This window comes from Equus przewalskii, unplaced genomic scaffold (assembly GCF_037783145.1).
Source record: "Equus przewalskii isolate Varuska unplaced genomic scaffold, EquPr2 ChrUn-7, whole genome shotgun sequence".
Taxonomy (NCBI): domain Eukaryota; kingdom Metazoa; phylum Chordata; class Mammalia; order Perissodactyla; family Equidae; genus Equus; species Equus przewalskii.
Genome location: NW_027228755.1, coordinates 952474 through 974842, shown reverse-complemented (window position 1 = coordinate 974842; position 22369 = coordinate 952474). Strand labels below are relative to the sequence as shown.

Sequence of the window (22369 nt, the reverse complement as noted above, 5' to 3'; positions counted from 1 at the left end):
GGACACGGCACCACTTGGCAAGTCATGCTGTCGTAGGCATCCCATGTATAAAGTAGAGGAAGATGGGCATGGATGTTAGCTCAGGGCCAGCCTTCCTCAGCAAAAAGAGGAGGATTGGCAGTAGTTAGCTCAGGGCCAATCCTCTTCCTCAAAAAAAAAAAAAAAAAAAAAAATATATAATATATATATATATAAGTTTAAAAAAAAAGAATTGAAGACTTGAGAACCTAAAACTTTTAGAAGAAAACATAGTCAGTATGCTCTTCAACATTGGTCTTAGCAGCACATTTTCAAGTACCATGTCTGACCGGGCAAGAGAAACAATAGAAAAAATAAACAAACAGGACTACATTAAACTAAAAAGCTTCTGCACAGCAAAGGAAGCCATCAACAAAACGAAAAGATAATCTACCAATTGGGAGAAGATAGTTGCAAACCATATATCTGATATGAGGTTAATATCCATAATATACAAAGAACACATACATCTCAACAACAACAAAAAATAACAACCCAAGTTAAAAATGTGCAAAAGATTTGAATAGACATTTTTCCAAAGAAGATATACAGATGGCCAACAGGCACATGAAAGACTGTTCAACAGCATTAGCTATCAGGGAAATGCAAATTAAAACTACAGTGAGATGTCAACTCACTCCTGTCAGAGTGGCTGTAATTAACAAGACAGAAAACACCAAGTGTTAGAGAGGATGTGGAGTGAAGGGAACTCTCATACACTGCTGGTGGGATTGCACACTGATGCAGCCACCATGGAAAACATTATGGTGTTACCCGAGAAGAAGGGGGAAGGGAGGAGGGAGAAAGTTATGATTAGGTACATGTGTGTGGTACTGGATTGTAATTAATCTTTGGTTGGTGAACATGATGTAATCTACACAGAAAATGAAATATATAATGATGTATACCTGAAATTTATATAATGTTATAAGCCAATGTTACTGCAATAAAAAATAAATAAAAGGAAATTATACTTAAATCTTGATGCCTCAAATCTACTTTTTTGACTAGTTGGAAACATAATTTCCTCTCGGACCTTCTCCCATACATTTCTTAGACTCTTCCTGACTGCTTACAGGTACTACTATTTGCCCTCAGTTTGAGGACCTGGATGCGGTGTTCTGGGAGGAGGTCCTCATAAGCTCGGAACTATTCTCTGCACTCCAAAGTCTCTCTGGTCCACATCTCTTGCTGCCATTTGCTGATTCTCTTCTTGTTAGAGGCTGCTGTCCTTGGTGCTGCTTGCACCACTGACTGGCACTCCTGGAGAGTGACTCTCACTGTCCATGGGATGCTGCCTATATCTTGTCTTTCCCCCTTAGGAATTTTCTCTCTCTTAAGTCAATAAAGAAACATTTGCCCCTTTTCACCACTCTTTCAGATGGATTTCCCACAGCTGGCACTTAGTGACATGGACCCCTCTCCCAAATACAGCTTTATTCTTCCTGGAACCCAAAGTACGGAGGCATTTGGAGCAAAATTTAAGCACAGACATAGATTACACCTGGATTCCTTGTACCCTCGAAAGGCCAGGCATACATTCCAGATTGCATTTTGAACCTACTAACATGGAGACAATACATACAAGTCCTCTTTCATAATAAAACTATGTATTTCCTCTTTAAGAAGGAAACAATTGTTTTTCCTCAGCAAATTAGCTTGCTAGTTGAATTCACAAGCCTATGATTAAAAACCTCAAATCAGATTGCACTTTTCTAAAGTCTATGTTATACTTTCTGTTGGCTAAACTTCTGACTCCGAAGGGGAAAAGCATAAAATTTGAAGTACACTTTTGTGCTTGAGTTATTTTCCAGATTTGCAAAGCATCATGTTATTTACGCAAAGTCATGAACGATGGCTGGTGTAAAATCAACGATGTCCATAAATTGTATCAGTTGATATACATAAGTCATCAGTGAACTCAAAAGCTTCTTTTCTTAAGGTCTGTTGTTTTCAGAACTAAAAAAAATGTTCAGTGTAACACTAGGTGACAGGAGGTAACAATTTTAGTTACTTCTTTCCTGCCTCAGTAGAACTTATATGAATAAAAGTGATTCTGCCATTTTTCCTGAAACTTAAACACAAATGGCATGCATTTCAAGATGTTTGTCTTCGGTAGTAGACACCCAGTGTTTGTCAGTCAGTTGCATAATGAATTAGGAGTCTTTGAGCAAAGGAAGTGGGTGTCCTCCTTTGAGCCTACTGATTGCCTTGCATCTATCTCTACATCCACTGTCAGCTCAGGTCATGAGGGCTCCCGAGTGACACTAAGCTTTGCCATCTGAGTCATGTGAATCATTGGCTCTACTGGCCTTCCAAGGTTGGTGCTGTTGCTTCTGTAGCCTTCAAATAATGGATGTTGAATAATTAAATAGCAAAACTGAGCTGCTCCATGTAGGAGGACTGTTTGATCCTGTGAGAGAAAAAATATCTTGAAGACCAAAAATTCTGCGTGGGTTGGGAGATGTGTCATATATCTGCATCTAGTTTATTTATTTATTTATCTACCATCAACCTCCTCCTCATCATCATTATCATCATCACCAATCATTTATCATCTATATATCTACGTATAAATCTGTATTAATCTGCTCTGGATGTCATAACAAAATGCCACAGATTAGGTGACTTAAATATCAGACATTTATTTTCTCACAGTTTTAGAGGCTGGAAGTCCAAGATTAAGTGGCTGGCAGGGTTGGTTTCTGGTGAGACTTCTCTTCTTGGTCACCTTCTGGTTGTGCAAATGGCTGCCTTCTTGCTGTGTACTCACATGGCCTTCCCTCCGCATGCATGAGGAGAGATACAGAGGTCCCCAGTGTCCCTTATTCTTGTAAGGACACCAGTCCAATTGGGTTACAGCCTGCCCTCAAGACCTTGTTTAATCTTAATTACCTCCTTAAAGGCCCTATTTCCAAGTATCGTCACATTGGGGGTTAGGGCTCCAACATATGAATATTAAGGGGACGCAATCCAGCCCGTAATAATACTTAATCAGATAATTTGAAAGCGCTCTCCCATTAAATGGACTGGATTATATTTTAGATATTTCTTAGTACTGATGCACATTTCGTGAAAAAATAGGATGTATGTCGATAGAATGAATCCTTTTGGTCATTTCCATTTGGTAGCTAGAAGATAGCATATACAGCAGAACATCAGCAATGCCTCTATCAACTACAAACAAAAGGAAAAAAAAACGTTTTGAGCTAATTGTTTATGCAAGATAGTACACTAAAAGCTTTCGATCACATTTTGATCAAATGGCCATGTCGTACCCTTGTGATCCTGCCTAGACCTTTTCCTTGTCCTCTTCTATTCCATAGGCCCAGATGCTGAAGGCTCACCTGCCTTCACATGAATCTCTACTGTGAAAAGAATGCAGCATTTACTCAAATGCTGCCCACTCTGCTCCTAGAGATCAACAGACTCAGGGACAGAGGAGGCCTGCAGATATTTCACACAGCCTCACGTTCCTTAAAGCCTAGCCTCCTGGGAGGCTGAGTCCTGGAAGCAGAGGGTGCATGGTTGGAGAAAACAGGGAGAATGGCACAGGCTGCCTTTCAGGGCTTTGGAGGTCACTCAGGGTAAAGGGCTAGTGGCCCAAGGCCGATGATGCACAAGGAACATTCTCATAGTTTTCTCTATCATCATCATGGGCCCTGTCACTACTCCTGGCCTGACTTGCAGAGTCATCTGGATGTGACTTCTTCAACTCTGAATAGATGACTGTGAGTCCCTGGTGGGAAAAAACACAAACAGTAAATGCCTAAATATAGGTGAAGAAGAGCAGAAGGGAAGGAAAGCCAGTAAGTATGACCCACCTCATGCTCCTGATGCATCCTTGGTGAATTTGCTGTTGGATGGGAGAAGGGAAAAAGGTCTTAAACTGTGGGTGATATATTCCAAGTTACAGCCTACTCACAATGCACTCCAGGTCAATCTTTCCTCTGCTGACTCATCTCTTGACTGTTTCCTCTGCTGAATTCTTCCAAGCCCTCACAGACAAAAAATTACCTTCCTACACACACTCACACACACTCATAAGCCTTTCCCTTGCCCACCAAATGCCCAGAATGACTTTCTTGATTATTTATTTCTTTCTCCACTGCCATCACAACCCCAGCAAAGAAGCTCACCACCCCAACCCCCCAGAGCTTCTATGACTATATTCATCATCTGGGAGAAGGTGGCAAATGTGATTCACTACACTTTGCATGGAGGAAAAGTGGAGGAGTACAAACAGGGGCTCAGTATTCTAAGACTACGCAGCAATTTCCCAGGAAGCCAATGATTTGCAGCAGGGCATTAAGAAAATTCAGTATATGTATTCCTTCCATCCTTCCAAGGGGTATTTTAGATCTCTTTCATTTATTTATTAGCCAATAAGCATTCATTGAACAATGACCTTCTATTAAGAACTGGTAAGCTATAAGGAGACAGAAATGACACAAACTCTGTCCATATTATCAAGAAGCCTATAGTTTTTAAGGGGAGGAATGGACATGAGAAAAATGCAATGAGTATTATGAGCACCAAGATAGACATACACATTGAACTATGCTATGTAACTAGGAAAGGGTAATCAGTTCCTCCCCGGTTAGGGCATAAAGAGGGCTGGTGGGAATCACTCCAAGTTTCACAGTGGTTCCTAAACTGTGTCTTGAAATGTGAGCAAGGTTCCCCAGGTAAACTAAGGGCAAGGATATTATAGGACAAATAAGAAGCATGAGCACCAAAGAATGAAAAAGCCCAGTATAATCAGAAAAATGGCCAAGAGTTCAGTATGGCTAGAGTAAGCTCATAGAGGAGGGCCAAAGCACAGAGGGAGCCAAGGGTCATACTTTAAAATGGAGAGTCATCACGGGCAGTTAATCTAGGCAATGATGTGACCAACTGTGCATCTCAGAGGGATCATGCTGGAAACATATTGTTGGAAGGTTGGAGGAGAACAAGATTAGAAATAAAGAGATTAATTAAGAGAATTACAATTGTCTAAATATTAGATTATGAAAAGCTTATTAGCAATTATGTTCATTCCTTCATTCAAAAAATGTTTGAGGGAGCCTGTGGTTTTCCAAGCATTGCACTAGATGTTATTGATACGTTAGTGAAAAATTATAGTGTCTGTCCTCAAAGAGTTTGTGGGGTAGTGGTGGCAGTGTAGAGAGGTAAAAGGGAATAGATATGATTATATGATTGGCAATACAAGAGAAGCAGGTAGTTTCTTCCATTTTGGATTCATATTTGAGATGACTTTTTGATCAAAGCTTCCTTGCTACATCTAAAAATACACTGTCACCTCATCTCTACTTGTCTGGAAGGTGTCTTACCTAAATTTTCTTTTGTACGCTGGATGCTCCAGATCTCAGAATAAACCAGGCCACTATCTCCAGGATTCACTGTCAAAGAATAGACCAAAGCTGGCTGTAGGCAATAGCCCACACTCTAGACCCTTCCTCCCAGCTACCAAGTTCTATCCCCAACATAGCGACAGGAACGCCATTTTTAAATTTATTGTGAATGGCCATGGACTGTTGGTTAATCTCTCCTCCCTCCCTCTGTGCCGTAGGAAGTCCTTACCATTGCTGTACACTGGCTGCAGATCCATCAGGACTGGTGGCTCAGAGTGAGTTGGCTCTTGGGTGCCTGTCCTGAAAGGCTTGGACAAGGAAGGCCCCTGACACTCATTGGGACTGTAACTGTGACAGAGGGGGAGAGAGACAGGGAAGACAAGTATTTGTGGATCATACGGAGTCTCAGGGAAATCAATTTCCAGGAAGAGCCCAGCATAGTTCAGGTAAAAATATCATGGCTACTCTAAGAGACTGCATGACTTTTTCGAGAAGATGTCAGAAGGGGTGTAGCACAAGATGAAGCCCAGGGCAGCATTACAGAGAAGGCTGTCTAAGGCAAGGTTAGAGGGCTAAAGCTACACAGTCTCAAGGCACCTTAGATAGAGCAAATACTTATATTTGCCTGATTTTTTATTGTTTTCCAAAATTTAAATGCTTCAACATTGATACACAAAGACTTCTGCATTCCCAAAGAATTTGACTTTTGTCTTTTGTTAAAAGTCCCTTTCAATTTTCTCTCATATTACAACAATCTACTTTTCCTGTAAGATACGATGAAGGCTCTTCATGAAATGTGTTGTGTTTTTTTTCTCAATATCATTTCCTTCTGCAGTTAATATTATGAATCGAACATTGTTGGCATTCAATAATCATTTCCAGAATGAGTGTGTGAGTGGAGGAATGAGAAATAAGGCAATAAATGAATTGTAGTCCTAAGAGAAATGATGTCATTAAGTTATCAGTGGTCAATTCTGTACTGAAGCACATCTAAGGAAGTAGATAAATTAATATGGATAGCAAATAACATGAATTCTGTGTATAAGTAAGTATAAGTGAGTATTTTTCACAAATGTGATTGAAAGCAGCCTTCTTAATCACATTTTTGGATTTCATAAGAATTTGAAAATGTAAATAGGAAGTTCAGTCAGATATTTTTTAATGTACATATTCCATGTTCCTATCTTGTGGGTATAAATAAATCATGAAAATGTTCACAGCACAAGAAGCAGGGACCTCACCTAGGTATTCCGGTGGCAGAAAGTCCTCCTGAAAAAACAAAGGAAGATTGATGATAAGTGAGCTGCGCAGACAATGAGCTGTATGTTAGAGTGTCCCTTCCTAGCAATCAGATTCATTCTAGATCTCAGTCATTGAGAATCTTAGAGAACATCCAGCTCCACCCACCAGCATCCCCCTGTGTCATGTTATAGATAAGGAAGGCGGAATCTTGAAAGACATTTGCACAGGATCACACTTATTTTGACTCACTATTCACTCAGTAATAACAGCATGAACTCTAAGTAGTTGTGACCAAGTAGCAGAAGAGAGACAGCTAAATGTTTAACTCTGGGCCAACTGCTTCCCTCATTCCCACTTCTCTTCATTTGTAAAAGAGATGAGAAATTGGCGATTTATAATAGAAGCCAATATTCACGCGCCAGGCACTGTTCTAAGCAGATTACATAGATTGTCTCATAGTATCTAAAAGATAGACACTATTATTATGACCATCATATTGCTACAGAAACTTGGGTCTGGAGAATTTAATTTACTTGCCAAATATCAAGTATTTGGCAAGTTACATTGCTGGAATTTTAATCCACACAATTAATGATAAAGTCAATAAATTTATCACTCCCTTTAGTAACTTGTAGGATATACTCAGGCTTAAGGAGCAAAAATCTTCACTTCTGGAAAAATTTGGAAGGGTTCAGTTCTTCTCTGAGAAGTCTGGCCAATAATTAGAATGAAGACTTTACTATTAGGGAAGTAGATTAGGCAAGATTTTGAGGTGAGAAAGGCAGAGAACATCTGATTGGTGGACTGTCAGAAGTCCTTAGCTGAGTTTGCTATTTAAAATGACACTTCCCCTAGGTCTCAGGATTTCCTGGGTTTCTGCCCTCATGGATTATATAAAATGACGGTTGGTAATCTTTCTTTAAGCTGATGTTGTGTTGACTGAGCAAATCTGTTTTTCAAAAATTATCAACTTCAACACTGAGGTTCTAATGTCTTCACTTTTAGCATGTTACTTATTAATAAATGACATCCTGGATAGGCAATGAGATAGAAAAGTAATTTTGAAATTAGGAGGTGAGACCAGCCTTTTATAAGTCACCAAGGAATAATGAAAAGAATATGGGCTCGAGGGTTAGGAAGATCCAGGTTAAGCCCTACCTTAATAGATATGTGAGTCTGGAAAAGTTACTTAACTTCCCCAAATCTCCATTTCTTCATCTCTAATATGATAATAATAATATTAGTTGAATTTAACTGAAATTATTTATTGAACAATTGGCAGCACTAATAGACACAAAATAAATGACAGATTTTATGATGAGTACCATTGGGGTTAGTGCTGTTATTCTCTTTACATATTTTTTAAAAATTATATACACGTATGATTTTATATGTAATGTTATTCAAGAAAATACTAAGTAGCTTTAAAATATCAATCACAAAATGTTGATGTCATTTTTCATACAAAGAAATAGAAGGCTGGAGGCTAATTGATTGACCTGGAAAGAGGGGTAAGAAGACAATGCTTGACCAGCATCATTGAAAAAAATATGTAAGCTTTTTCATTAAACTGAGATCCAGATGTTTTATTTATTTTTTTGCTTATTTTCTTGATTTTCATTATGAGCCCTGAGAAAGTGTGAACAGAAAGAAGCATTTAGCCTGATGGAAAAGGAGATGCCATGTTACGTCACACGGAGAGAAAGACAGAAAGTAAAAGATTAGTAATTCCAAAATATAAAGTCTTCAAACCTTACAAACACCCAAAGCACTGAATAAAACAGTCTACACATTCAAAGATTCCCGATCCACGGAAAAACATTCAGAGAGAAAAAGAAACAGTCACAGAAGAACAAAGATAAGAATGATAGCAGATTGTTTTTTTGTCTGAAGCAATGCACACAAGAAGACAGTAGAGCAACGTCTTTAAAATACTGAAAAAAAAGAATTTTCAACCTTGAATTCTATGCCAGCAAAAATATCTTTCACAAATGAATGCAAAATAACAACTTTTACAGACATACAAAAGCTGAAATAATTCATCACCAGCAGGCTCATACTACAGGAAATGTAAAAAGAAACACTTTGGGCAGAAACAAAATGATACCAAATGAAAATATGGATATACAAAGAGGAATAAAGGACGTTGGAAGTGGTGAATTCATGAGTAAGTATATAAGATTTTTAGATTATGTTAAAGTCAGATATACTGTGATGAGTTAGAGATGTACACTATAAACTCTAAAACGGTCTCTAAAGTAGCAAAACAAAGAGCTATGTAATAAAAAAGCCAACAAAATAAATAAAATGGAATCATAAAAATACTCAGTTGATCCAAAAGAAGGCAGAGCAAAAGGAAAAAAGAACAGCTGAGACAAATAGAAAAGAAACAGCAAAATAATAAATAAATCTAAGCTTATCAATAATCACATTAGTAAATGGTCTAAATGCTTTAGTTAGAAGGTAGAAACCCAACTGGGAGAAGATATTTGCAAACCATATATCTGATAAGGGTTTAATATCCAAAATATACAAAGAACTCATACATCTCAACAATAAAAAAACAACAACCCCATTAAAAAATGGGCAAAAGATCTGAACAGAGATTAATAAATACGTTTAGCAAGGTTGCAGGACGTGAGGACATATAAAAATCAACTGTATTTCCATATACTAGCAATAAACAAACAGAAATTAAAATTTTAATTTCATGCTCATCATTCTTTGTTAGTTTTATCCAAATTTCACTATACTTGACAGGTATTCAAATATATTTCAGAGTTTATGGTTTACACCTAGGGCTATTGTCTTGTTGTTGTTATAAATAGAGGAGTTTATTTCTCATTCTTTTTGTTTTCAGTAAGCTTTGGCTGGGGGTGGAACAGTAAATACTTAACTTTCTAATTTTTAATTGGAAGCAAAGCTCTGCTACCTGATTTAAATCTCACATTAAACACATGGAGTAACAACTTCATTGAAATACTTATTCTACCTTTTTGTCACAGTTGCCTGCAGAGTGCCAGACAGTAGAACTAAGAGCCTATTACTTGGAGGGAAAAATTGACCCTTATCAGATGCACCACACAAGTCCAAATTAAGTCACATAAATTAAGTCCACATAAGTCACAACATCAAAGGGTGAGAAGTAGGTACTGACCTGATTTCCTTTGGGTCTTGAACTTGCACACCAGAGCAGCAGTAGCAGCAAGGACAAGGATAATTAGCAGCCCTGAGATGACTCCCACAGTGATAAGGATTATTTTGCTCCTGGAAGGCACTAAATGGAGAGACCTATAGTTGAGTTCCAGTAGCAAATATTTCTGATCTAGGCAAAGACCATGTGGGTGGGAGCTAGAGACCTATCAGGACAGATTTTTGCCAGGTTCTGATTTCTCCGTTTGAATTATCTCTGGTATAATTTGTAAATTTCAAAATAATGGCACATGGAGGGTGATTGGCAGCATCTAAGATTAAAATTTATTTCCTTTTCTTCTCCTCCATGAAATCAGTACCAATCTCCAGAAGCCCCAAGCCTTGGTGTCATTTTCAAAATCTCTTAGACATTGGTAGAATTTGTACAATCTGTTGGAGAAATATTTTATCAACATAACTATAACCTATAGCCCAGGTACCACCAACCCACCTGTGAAGTTGAGTCTCACCACCTCACTGCATTGCACCCCCAGACCATTGTTTGCCCCACAGAAGTAGTTCCCAGAAGGCTGTGCCATCAGAAAGAGGTTGAAGGATGCTCCTCCTCCAAAGGGGGCCAAGCTTTTCCCCAGAGCGACATTGTCATGATAAAACCAGTACAGGATTGGGGGAGAGCCTCTTTGGGCCTCACAGCGAAGCTCCAACACATCTCCCACCACAGGCTGGGTGCCGGCAGGGTTGAGAGTGAGGACAGGACGAGACACTGGAACTGAGGGAGGAAACATAGTTCACCGGAAGTTTTAGTTCAGTATATATACAGGAAAATTTAATAAAGGAAATATCCAGCATGTTTATTAGTAGGAACATGGACCCAGGATTCAGGAAAACCTGAGTTTGAATCCTGTCTCTGCCCTTTTTTAGCTCTGTAATCTTGATGTTTTAAAACTTTTTAATGTCTCTGAGTCTCAGTTTATTCCTTTGTAAGATATAATTAATAATGATTATATCTCAGGCTATGAGTAATAAATCTCATGAATGTAAAGTGCTCAGTAAATGTTAGCTATTACTATTGATAGAAATAATAATTAAAAGCAAGGTTCGCTTCTCAGCATCACTGACTCCTGAGTACTAGCTTTAAACCTACACTTCCACATCTATCGAAAGTAGGACCTCATTACTCTAGCCAATTACCTTCCTTTATTTTTCTATGCAGCATTTAGCACTAACATCTATCTGTGTATCTATTTATCTATGTCTCTCTCTCTTTCATCTATCTATCATTGTTGTATATCTGATTCCCCCAATAGAATGTGAGTTTCAAAAGAATGAGGACTTGTCTGTTTGTTCATTATATTTCCAGCTGCTGGAACTTAACCTGGCATGCAATAGTTCCTCAATAACTGGTGATTGCATGGGTGACCAAACTGATCAGATTGGCATAAAAATGTCCAGATACAGCAATAGCAACAATGATTTCCTTTTTAATTGATGATTATAGAACTAGGTCAGCCAGGAAGAACAGAAAAATCATTTTTACTAATATATGGAATTATTAATAAATAATGTGGAATGTGAACTGTGATTGCTTGTTCTGCTAAGTCGTGAGGGAACCTGGATGAGCGAATTTGTGTGCAGTGCTTTAGATATAAGCTGTGTGTGTCATTGGCAAGAGAAGGTTGGTAAGGATCTCAAACTCTGCTCTGCATCAGAGATTGACTCAAAGGGAAGCACGGGAATCAATTCTTGAACGGAAATGGTTTCTCTTGAAAATGCGCCATCTGCTGGCTGCAAAACAGATGGCACCAACTGCCTCAGGGTGGAAATACCAACACTGGCTTTTGGAAGTGTAGGTTTCCTGCTAAATCTAAACAGATGGCTTGAGTTTGGCCCTTCTGTACATCCTTTGACATATAAAGTGACCTGGGCCAAATGCTAAGGGCCTCAGGGGTAAGTCTTTATATGTACTTTGTGCATCTCAGTGTGCCTTTCCACCCACATTATGGCCTCATATTTCTTTTTATCTCCTTTTTTTTTTTTTAAAGATTGGCACCTGAGCTAACATCTGTTGCCAATCTTCTTTTCTTTTTTTTTTCTTCTTCTTCTCTCCAAAGCCCCCTAGTATATAGTTGTATATTATAGTTTTGAGTGCCTTTGATTGTTCTATGTGGGACGCTGCCTCAGCATGGGTTGATGAGCAGTGCCGTGTCCACATCCAGGATCCAAAAAGTCAAAGCCCTGGGCTGCCAAAGAGGTTCTGCAAACTTAACCACTCGGCTACGGGGCTGGCTCTCCAATTTCTTTTTATTGCAGTAAAATACACACACCATAAGATTTACCATCATAATCATTTTTAAGTGCTCAATTTAGTGGTATTAAATATATTCGTAATGTTGTGCAACCATAACAACCATCCATAACTTTTCATTTCGTAAGACTGAAACTCTATACCCATTAAAAAATAGCTCCCCGGGCCAGCCCGGTGGCACAGTGGTTAAGTGTGCACGTTCCGCTTCGGCGGCCAGGGGTTCGCCGGTTTGGATCCCGGGTGCAGACATGGCACCGCTTGGCAAGCCATGCTGTGGCAGGCATCCCACATATAAAGTAGAGGAAGATGGGCATGGATGTTAGCACAGGGCCAGTCTTCCTCAGCAAAAAGAGGAGGATTGGCAGCAGATGTTAGCTCAGGGCTGATCTTCCTCAAAAAAACAAAAAAAAGTAGCTCCCCATTTCCCCACTCCCCAGCCCGTGGAACCACCATTCTACTTTCCATATCTATTATTTTGACCTCCCTAAGTATCTTATGTAAGTGGAATTGTATAGTATTTGTCTTTTTGCGACTGACTTCTTTCACTTAGCATGATGGCCTCAAGATTCATAAATGATGTAGCATACATTAGAATTTTCTTTAAGTCTGAATAATATCCCATTGTATGTACATACCACATTTTGCTTATCCATTTACCTATTGATGGATACTTGAGTTGCTTCTATGTTTTAGCTATTATGAATAATGCTGCTACGTACATTGGTGGACAAATATCTCTTTGAGAACTCACTTTCAATTTTTGAGGATGCATACCTTAGAGTGGAATTTCTGGATCATATGGTAGTTCTATCTTCAAATTTTGAGGAACCTCCATACTGTTCTCCATAATGGTTGCTCCATTTTACATGCCCACCAACAGAACATAAGGGTTTCAATTTCTCCACATCCTTGTCAACACTTGTTCTTTTCTATTATTTTTTATGATAGCTATCTTAATGGGTGTGAGGTGGTATTTCATTGTAGTTTTTTGTTTTTGTTTTTGTTTTTAAGATTTTATTTTTTTCATTTTTCTCCCCAAAGCCCCCAGGTACATAGTTGTATATTCTGAGTTGTGGGTCCTTCTAGTTGTGGTATGTGGGATGCCGCCTCAGCATGGCTCGATGAGTGGTGCCATGTCCACGCCCAGGTTCGAACTGACGAAACCCTGGGCCGCCTGCAGCTGAGCGCGCAAACTTAACAACTCAGCCACTGGGCCGGCCCCTAGTTCATTGTAGTTTTGATTTGCATTTCCCTAATAATCATGTGATGTTGAGCATCTTTTCATGTGTTTATTGGCCATTTATTTACCTTCTTTTGAGAAATGCTTATTCAAGTCCTTTACCTATTTTTTAATTGGGTTTTTTTTTTTTTCTTGTTGTTAAGTTTCAGGAGTTCTCTAATTCTAGATACCAATCCCTTATTATATATATGATTTGTAAATATGTTCCCCCATTCTGTGGGTTGCTTTATCAATCTGTTGATATTGCATTTTGATGTACAAAATTTTTAAAAATTTTCATGAAGTCCAATTTGTTGGTTATTTTTCTTTTTTGCCTGTATCTTTGGTGTCTATCAAAAATAATATGGCTAAATCCAATGTTATGAAATTTCCCTAAATTTTATTCTAAGAGTTTTATGGTTTTAGGTCTTAAATTTAAGTCTGTTGTCCATATTAAGTTAATTTTGTGTGTGGTGTTAGGTAAGGGTCCAACTTCATTCTTTTGCATGTGGATATTCAGTTTTCCTAGCAACATTTAATGAAAAGACTGTCTTTTCCCCATTGAATGGTGTTGACACCCTTGTCAAAAATCAAGTGACCATATATGTGATGGTTTATTTCTGGGCTTGCTATTCTATTCCATTGGTCTATATGTCTGTCTTTACGCCAGTACCATTCTGTTTTGATTACCATAGATTTATAGTTAAATTCTGAGAACAAGAAGTATGATGCTTCCAGTTCCATTCTTCTTCAAGATTGTTTTGGCTATTTGGGGTCCCTTGAGATTCCATATGAACTTTAGAATGCATTTTTCTACCTCTGCAAAAAACAACATTGGAATTTTTATAGATATTGCATTGAATCTGTAGGTTGCTTTGGGTGGGATTGACATCTTAACAATGTTAAGTCTTCTAATCCCTGAACGTGGGATGTGTTTACATTATTTTGTCTTCTACAACTGCTTTCAGCAATGTTTTGTAGTTTTTATTGTCCTAGTCTTTCCTCTCCTTAGTTAATTCCTAAGTATTTCATTCTTTTTGAGACATTTTAAATGGAATTGTTTTCATAATTTCCTTTTCAGATTATTCGTTGTTAGTGTCCAGAAATGCAGCTGATATTTACGTGTTGAGTTTGTATCCTGCTACTTTGATTAATTTATTTATTAGCTCTAACAGGTATTTTGGGGGGTGTGTATAATCCTTAAGGGTTACTACATATAAAATCATGTCATTGGTGAACAGAGATAATTTTAAATTCTTCCTTCCCAACTTGGATGACTCTTATTTCCTTTACTTGTCTAAATGCTCTGGCTAGAAATTCTGATACTATCCCGAATAGAAGTGGGAAGAGCGAGCATCCTTGCCTTGTTCCTGTTCTTAGAGGAACACCATCCTGCTCCACCCTGCCTGGGACATGAATAATCCCTTTGTCTAGCATATCCACGTTGTATACACTACCTGCCCATTTGTCACTCAGTAGCGATCTTGGTTATCAGATCTACTGTCATAGTATTGCAGTGCTTGTGTTGAAGTAATCCTTATTTTGCTTAATAATGGCCTCAAAGTACAAGAGTAGTGATGCTGGTAATTTGGATATGCCAAAAAGAGGCCACAAAGTGATTCCTTTAAGTGAGAAGATTAAAGTTCTCAACTTAATAATGAAAAAGAAAATCGTATAGTGAAATTGTCCTGATCTAAGGTAAGAATGAATTTTCTATCTGTGAAATTGTGAAGGAACAAGAAATTCATGCTAGTTTTGCTGTCGTAACTCAAACGGCAAAAGTTATGACGACAGTGCATAATAAGTGCTTAGTTAAGATAGAGTTCGGTACTCTCCTTGGTTTTTGGTAACCACTGGATGTCTTGGAACATATCCCCAACAAATAAGGAGGGACGTTTAGTTCTTTTAAATTCTTTGTCTAGCGTATCTGCCATCAGGTCTTTTTCAGAGACTGTTTCTGTTGGTTTACCTTTTTTCCTTTGAATGGACAATACTTTCCTATTTCTTTGTATGTCTGTGATTTTTTCTTTGAAAATTGGACATTTGAATTTAATAATCTGGTAGCTCTGAAAGTCAGATTCTCCTCCTTCCCCAGGTTTTGCTGTTTTTGTTATTGTTTTTGTTTATTATTTTGCTTTTTTTTTTAAAGATTTTATTTTTTCTCCTTTTTCTCCCCAAAGCTCCCCAGTACATAGTTGTATATTCTTCTTTGTGGGTCCCTCTAGTTGTGGCATGTGGGACGCTGCCTCAGCGTAGCTTGATGAGCAGTGCCATGTCCGCGCCCAGGACTCGAACCAAAGAAACCCTGGGCCGCCTGTAACAGAGTGCGCGAACTTAACCACTCAGCCACGGGGCCAGCCCCTATTCTTTTGCTTTTTGATTGTTGTAGGCTATCTCTGTGCCAAAGATCACCCTGAGGTGTAGACTTAAGGTCTTCTAAGGTTTTTTCTGAGACTTTCCTTGGGCATGCACACTCACTTTCAAAATATCCCTGTATATGCAGTTGTTTTTGAATGTCCTAGTCCTTAACGTCCAGTTCCAAAAGGAAGGAAAAAAAAAGTTAAGAAGGGAAAAAAAGGGTGGCAGCCCTTTAAACCCTCTGGAAGTCCCTTCAGCTGGAGAGTGAGGGGCTTGCAACAGAGGAAGGAGGTACAACAACCGTCTGTAGCTGCCTGCGTCTGTCTGCACACCTCTGTGATCAGAAGCAGCAATTGGGCTCAGAGCACAGATTCCCCAATATTTGGAGGACAGGGTCCTTTTTGCCCACCTCAGCTCCCCACAAGCTGTGTGCAAGCTGCTCCAGGAACACATACACAGCAGCCTGCCACAGGGCTGAGGGTGGGAGTTGGGTAGCTGCTACTGTGCTAAGAGCTGAAATTGATGGAAATTAACTGCAATTTACCGACCAAGCCTTCCTGTGGGAGTTGCAAGCTTCCAGTAGACTCTAAAATCCCAAAATAATTGCCTCAGACAGATTTTCCCGTGCAATTCTAAGTAAGAAGACAGATTCCTAAGCTCGGAGTAGTGATTCTCAGCTTCTTCCATTGTATTTCTTCCTCCAGGGTTCACCAAACTTCTGGTTCTACATGCACATCCCAATAAAGTCAGAGAATTTTAGTGCTGAAAGAGACCATGGTTATCACCAAGTTCAGTGGTCTCCACGATGGGATGCAAACCAACCGAATGGGGTATGAGAAGAAAATATGAGAATGTTTGAGTATTTTAACTTGACAGTAAGCAAGAAATTCAGCTTTGCCAATAGTCACATTGGCACTCTTACTCAGGCCATGTGTCATAGCCTGTGCTGAGATCTGTAAGGGAGTTCTTGTGAAGGCAGTGGGGTACCAACCGCATGGAGGAGTTGACAGCAGGACCTTCAATTGTTTGTTCATTTTCAGCATATGGGAACATGTTGCCCTCCAAGTCGTCTATTTCAGTATTTTTACATATTATTGCAACTTAAATAATTAAAGACTTTAAAATACTTTTCAATGAAATTGACTAATAACAACAACATCTTTTTGAACCACATAAAAGTTTTTCAATTATTTGGTGGTCAAGTTCTAAAAAGAGGAGGTAAATATAAAAATTATGCATGCGTTTTTCTATGAAGAAAGATTATTATTTTACTTTTGGTGTTTTTCTTTCTTTCTTTCTTTTTCTGATGATCAGTGACTCAATAGTATAATATTTAGTTCGACATTAAAAAAAAAGACTTTTAACAGAACTCATTATTAATACTTTCTAAGTAAACTCATGCAATAGAGATAATCTTTTGTAAAATGGTTGTTTAAAAATAATTACACTTCTATGTGGTTTTATTATCAGAATATGTCAATATGTCAACTTCAAATATTTATATCTACACATTTAAAATTGTATTTAAATAGCATGTACTAACCAGTTTATATGTCTTTCAAAGCTTGAACTCATCTGTAATAAATTTAAATATGCAACATTTCTCATGTATTTTGCAAGAATAACAATGACATCAATAAAAATGGAAATGTACTAGCCAAATTTCAAGGAAAATCTTTGCATAATTAGTGTATTGGATTGAAAAATGGGTATCATAGATGCTTTGTTTCCACTTGGATCTGGATACATTGGTAAGACATCTTTTATGTGATAGCAGCCACTGAAACCAATTGGAATAACTCAAACTCATAGCCAGGCATCAAATAACTGTACCACAAAGAGTAAACCAAGACGTTGAAAATGAAAAATTCTTATTCAATTACCATTTTAATCAAAGATTCTAAGAATATTTTAAAATATTGTTTATTTCATCCTTATGTAATTTATGTTTCTGTGTTTAATAGTGTATATATTAAGCTACTACAGTAGAACATGTATGTGACTAATAAAAAGTTTGGCTGAAAGTGATGTGGGATCAGGAATGTTTTTGCCTCCGTGATTTACTTGAATCAATTACTTTATAAGTGGGGAAACTGAGGACAAGACTAGAAAAGAGACTTGTTCACCGTCAAATAAATAGATATCTTCTTGTTCAAGACTGGAATCCCAGTTTCAGCACACTATCTGGTTCTCCCAGGTTCAAATCCTCCTTAAATCATAACCCAACTTTGGACCATAGGAAGAGTCATTATTAACCTAGATACCATAAGTATTCCAATAGTTTGGAATAGTTGGAGAACAAGAAGCCATGGCAAAATCCAGAGAATGTAAGGGTTTGAGGCACTGGGAGTCACCGCCACATCTCTTAATCCTGCCACCTCCTCCTAAGTCTCAGTGCTTCTCCTCACCTTCCAAATGCTGGGTACTTTGGAATGATCATGGCATGGACTACGGGTCTCTCCTAAATAGGTGGGCACATCGCTAATTGCCAACATATGCTGGAAGTGGGAAATAAAGATGCCTTGATAGCTCTGGTGAAGAAAAATTTTGTTTGGAGATACCGAGAACATCATATTCAATGATATCCTAACATTTGAAGAGTCAGAAGGCATGTGGCGAAAGTGAGAAGGCCAGACAGGTCATCAGTGTGAAGGCCAAGAGAAAGCTCTGCTGCTCTGATAGCTGTGGGTGTCCACAAGGAGAGACACTTTGTCTAGTAATCCAGAGAGCCAAGTAGGAATTTAGATTGGAGGGGAGCAGAGGAAGAAAACCTTGGCAAGGGTCAGTTGGGTCATTTGTTCGTGGACAAAGGAATTTAGATATAAAGCTTTCTATATGACGTTCCTTCATCAGAAATTGCTAAACCATCATATATCTGGTATTTTGGAAAGTCTTTTTGCCTCTACTAGAAGACTATGTGGAATATATGGCTTTCATGACAGAGGAAATAAAGGAATTGCCTAAGTTACTGAATGTATAGCCAGAGGGAAGAATCCCAGAACCTTCAGGTGGAGGCAGAAAACGTGGGGAGTCTTCTGGGACATCACACCAGTAAATAGCCCAAAGGGTCTCTGTTTGTGAGAAGACATTATCTGTTCTTGGCTGCAACTGCTATGGACATATCCTACTTACCTGTGACGCTGAGAATCACTTTGTCGCTATGCTGGGCTCCCAGGCCATTGTCAGCCTCACAGGAGTAGTTTCCAGAATGGTCTGCAGTCAGAGAGAGGTTGAAGGATGCTGCTCTTCCAGAGGGGGCTGAGCTGCTTCCCAGGGTGGCATCTTCGTGGTAAAACTGGTACAGGATTGGAGGAGAGCCTCTCCAGGCCTCACAACGAAGCTCCACCACATCCCCTACCACAGCCTGGGCCCTGGGAGCCCTGATGGTGAGGACAGGGCGAGACACTGGAACTGAGAGAGAAAAAAGCTGTCAGAGAAGGACTCTGAAGCTGTGACAGGTTCAGAACTCCATTCGAGGAGGCTAAAAATAGATATATCCCTTGAGTCATGAGGAGCAATCCTGGAAAATTTTGTCTTCATCACTACTAAGTCCTCTCCACAGAAAGTAAGGTGTCTTCAACTTATTTTGCCCTCTTTGCCATTCCTTAATTAGCTTTTAAATTTTTACACCTCTGTTCCGTTGCTTTCTTTAGAAGAACCTGACAGAGAACCTAAACCCTGGCTTGCAAACCAAGGCTGAGTAAAAGGAATAGGGAACTTACTTCTCACTGTGATGGTAATCAGTGTACTGAGGATGGGGCCATGAATGTTGTCAGCTGCACAGTAGTATCTCCCAGCATCACTCTCCTTCACAGTGGGTATTTGGAGCTCTGCTGACAGGGAACGCTGGGTCTTTTTTTCCAAAATTCTTATTGTGCCTTCTCTGTGCCAGGAGAACGTGATAGTTCCTGTCCCCTTGGTTACTGAGCAGATAAGGACCAGATTTTCTCCTTCAATCAGCTTCCCTCCAGGGGGCTGGATTTCTAGATTCACATCAGACACAGGGACTCCTGGGAGGACAAAAGATGACACATGAGGGTCTTGATGGAAGGGACTTCAAGGTCAAGGAGAAGGCTGGTGCTGCCGTGAATAAGCCAATAGAAGCAGGTGCAATAGACAGGGGTCCAAAGTAGGAATTAAGGAATTAATTGTATATATTATTATAAAGGGAGTAATACTCCTCCTCTCATGGACAATTCCCATTCTTGAGTAATGCTGGCATCGGACCCTTAATCTTAAACCTAATGTTGAATGCTGTCACATTTTATGGACATTTGTCTCTAAGGAAAATTTGATGCACCAGTGGACCACAAAATAAGAGATAACACTTGGAATATTACTTCTATCCTGAAGTGGCTTTACTCAGAATCCAAACTCCTCTTCTATCTTTCAAGACTTCACCCTCATCTCCCTCTTCCCACATTCTTCTTTGGCTATTCTGGTTTGTGTTTATGTTCCTCTTTTCTTATTGTTTTGGAACAAGTTTACATCAAAACATGCACTCACCGTAGGGACCTCTAAAGACAGCATGTGGTCATCTGTGCTTTTAGTTATCTGTTTACACATGAGAGACAGATCTTGTGGTCTCTGTAGTCCCTACAGCACTGGGCACCCAGTAACTGATCCATAACTACTATCACCTGACTTAGATGGAAAAGAATGGTCTAGGGATATTAAGCCAATGTTGAACCACAAAAGAAGGATACTAGGATAGCTGGAGTCTCCTCACTGTTATGTTCGTTATCCCAGGGAGGAGATGTCATGTTCTGTTCTTCTCTCCTCAGCTCTGATTCCGAATGAGCAGCCCCATAGACACTCACTCTGTACACGTATCTGGGATTTCAAGCTTCTTTTCATGGTACTGTGAGTCACTGTCTCTGCCTGGCACCAGTAAGACCTTGAGTCTTCACTCCATATGGCAGGGATCTGGAGCCCTGAGGAGCTGCTCCAGCCTGACCCCAGGGCCTGATCTTCTCTGAAGAAACAGAATTGAAGCTGAATGTATGACTTCTCCGGAGGGAGCCAGGTCTCACATTTCAGGGTCACTGGGCTCCCCTCTATGGGCTGGGAGGGGCTTGCTGTCAGCACAGGAGGTGGAAACAACTCTAGAGAGAAGAACAAATACAATTCCCAAGGTAGTGAGGCTCAGCATGCCTGGAGAGATGCATATGTGTTCTCAGCAGCAGCCATCAGGAGATAGAGACTCATGCAGATCGAACCACTTCTCATCTCCCTCCCGTGGCTGGCTCCAAAGAGGCTTTTCATGAAATCCCCACTGATGAGAACCTTCCCTCAATCCACACCCACTGGTTCCCTGCCAAGCCCTTCTACCCACAGGAGTGTAGCCATTACCTTGAACTTGGATCTGTATAGGTTTTGAAGTTTCTTTCCGTGAGCCCCAGAAACCCCTTCTAGAAGCAGTACAATGATATTTGCTGTTGTCCAGGGAGTCTGAATTTATTGTGATGGAGTCTGAATTATAATTGCCACCAAGTTCTTCTCCGTCTTTGTAGTAAATCTTTTCACTAATATCCTCTTCTTTCCTCCCCCGGCATCTCAGATATACATAATCTCCTTCAAAAACAGGGTGGGAAGCCTGGAGAATCAGCCAGTCTGCAAAGAACGGAGGAACACAATCAATTTATCCTTGCTGCTTCATTCTTCAAGCTGTAATTTTTGCTCACTTTGAAAGAGCTACAGTCCTGTACACAGTTGCAAATGTCCTCCATCAACATTTCCACATAGCCCCTATCCTCGACTCTCCCTTGTTCTAGGATAGTGAACTAACCCCAGGATAGGTCCTTAAGAAATTCTCATACACATTTTTAGAAGAGGAATTTTATGCCATGCCTTTCTTCAGTCCTCAGTCCCTCTTTGTCTGGTGACTTCTGGGTAACTGACGCTTCTCTGGATGGAGAAGAAGGACTATGAAGCATCGTGCTGCTGTTCTATCTTGTTATTTCCTGGGGACAGCACTTCCAATAGCCTCATGCCTGAAGGGCTCTGCATTAACCCAGCCCTCAGATCTGCTGCCCAGTGGCTTTACTTCAAAAACTCTTCCTTTCTTTCCTTACCAGATGAAAATCTCACATGCACAGGGTCACTGAGGGAAGATCCTTTGGTCTTGCATTTGTAGTATCCAGTCTTCATAATTTGAATTTCTCCAGATTCTTCTTTCAACAAATTGTCATTATAATACCAGGATATGTCTCCCCTGGTTGGAGAATTGGAATCCCTGCATGTGAGAGTCACTTTCTCTCCATCGAAGTTCACAGACCATGGAGGAGTTAGGTGAATAAAAGCTTTTGGAGCTAAACCTGAAGAGGAAATAGAGAGATGAAGGCACATGAAGGTGAATGGGAGGTGAATAGAGAACAGGGGAGGCCCTGGTCTGCAGCTGGGAGTTTTCTTGTGCTAATTCCTATTAGGACCTGGATTAGAAATGGAACAGAAACAACCTGGGGAAATGCCTGGGACAGAATCTGTTCTTCCTCATTCTTTTCTTGACCTGGATGTGAGTAGGTGGGTGTCATAGGGGATAGCTCTCAGGTCCCTGGTGTGGGCTCAGAAAAGTTCAGGAGATGCACCTTGTAGTTGGGAAAACACTGTGAGGGCCTCTGAAGGTGGGCTGATTCTGAAATGATCCTCTCCTATGCAATCTTGTCAAGCTAAAGGTGAGCCTGAGATGGATATACCTCAGAGGGAGCTTCTAGACTTTGA

General features: G+C 39.6%; 1 protein-coding gene across 2 annotated transcripts in view; it reads right to left on the bottom strand.

The window, feature by feature from the left end:
• Window positions 1-2647: 2647 nt before the first annotated feature.
• LOC103559223 (Fc receptor-like protein 3) overlaps window positions 2648-22369 on the bottom strand; it is a 29594-nt gene continuing 9872 nt past the window's right edge. The window contains exons 3-14 of one of the 2 annotated variants that reach the window (XM_008532662.2): window positions 21724-21966; window positions 21002-21262; window positions 20470-20754; window positions 19372-19659; window positions 18782-19060; window positions 10258-10536; window positions 9772-9891; window positions 6614-6641; window positions 5602-5720; window positions 5352-5420; window positions 3843-3874; window positions 2648-3757 (exon numbers count right to left, since the gene is read on the bottom strand). In XM_008532662.2, coding sequence (XP_008530884.2) covers window positions 3614-3757; window positions 3843-3874; window positions 5352-5420; window positions 5602-5720; window positions 6614-6641; window positions 9772-9891; window positions 10258-10536; window positions 18782-19060; window positions 19372-19659; window positions 20470-20754; window positions 21002-21262; window positions 21724-21966 — 2147 coding nt within the window. In that variant the 3' untranslated portion in view covers window positions 2648-3613. The remainder of the gene's footprint in view (window positions 3758-3842; window positions 3875-5351; window positions 5421-5601; window positions 5721-6613; window positions 6642-9771; window positions 9892-10257; window positions 10537-18781; window positions 19061-19371; window positions 19660-20469; window positions 20755-21001; window positions 21263-21723; window positions 21967-22369) is intronic. The other variant, XM_070608478.1, reaches the window with a different exon arrangement.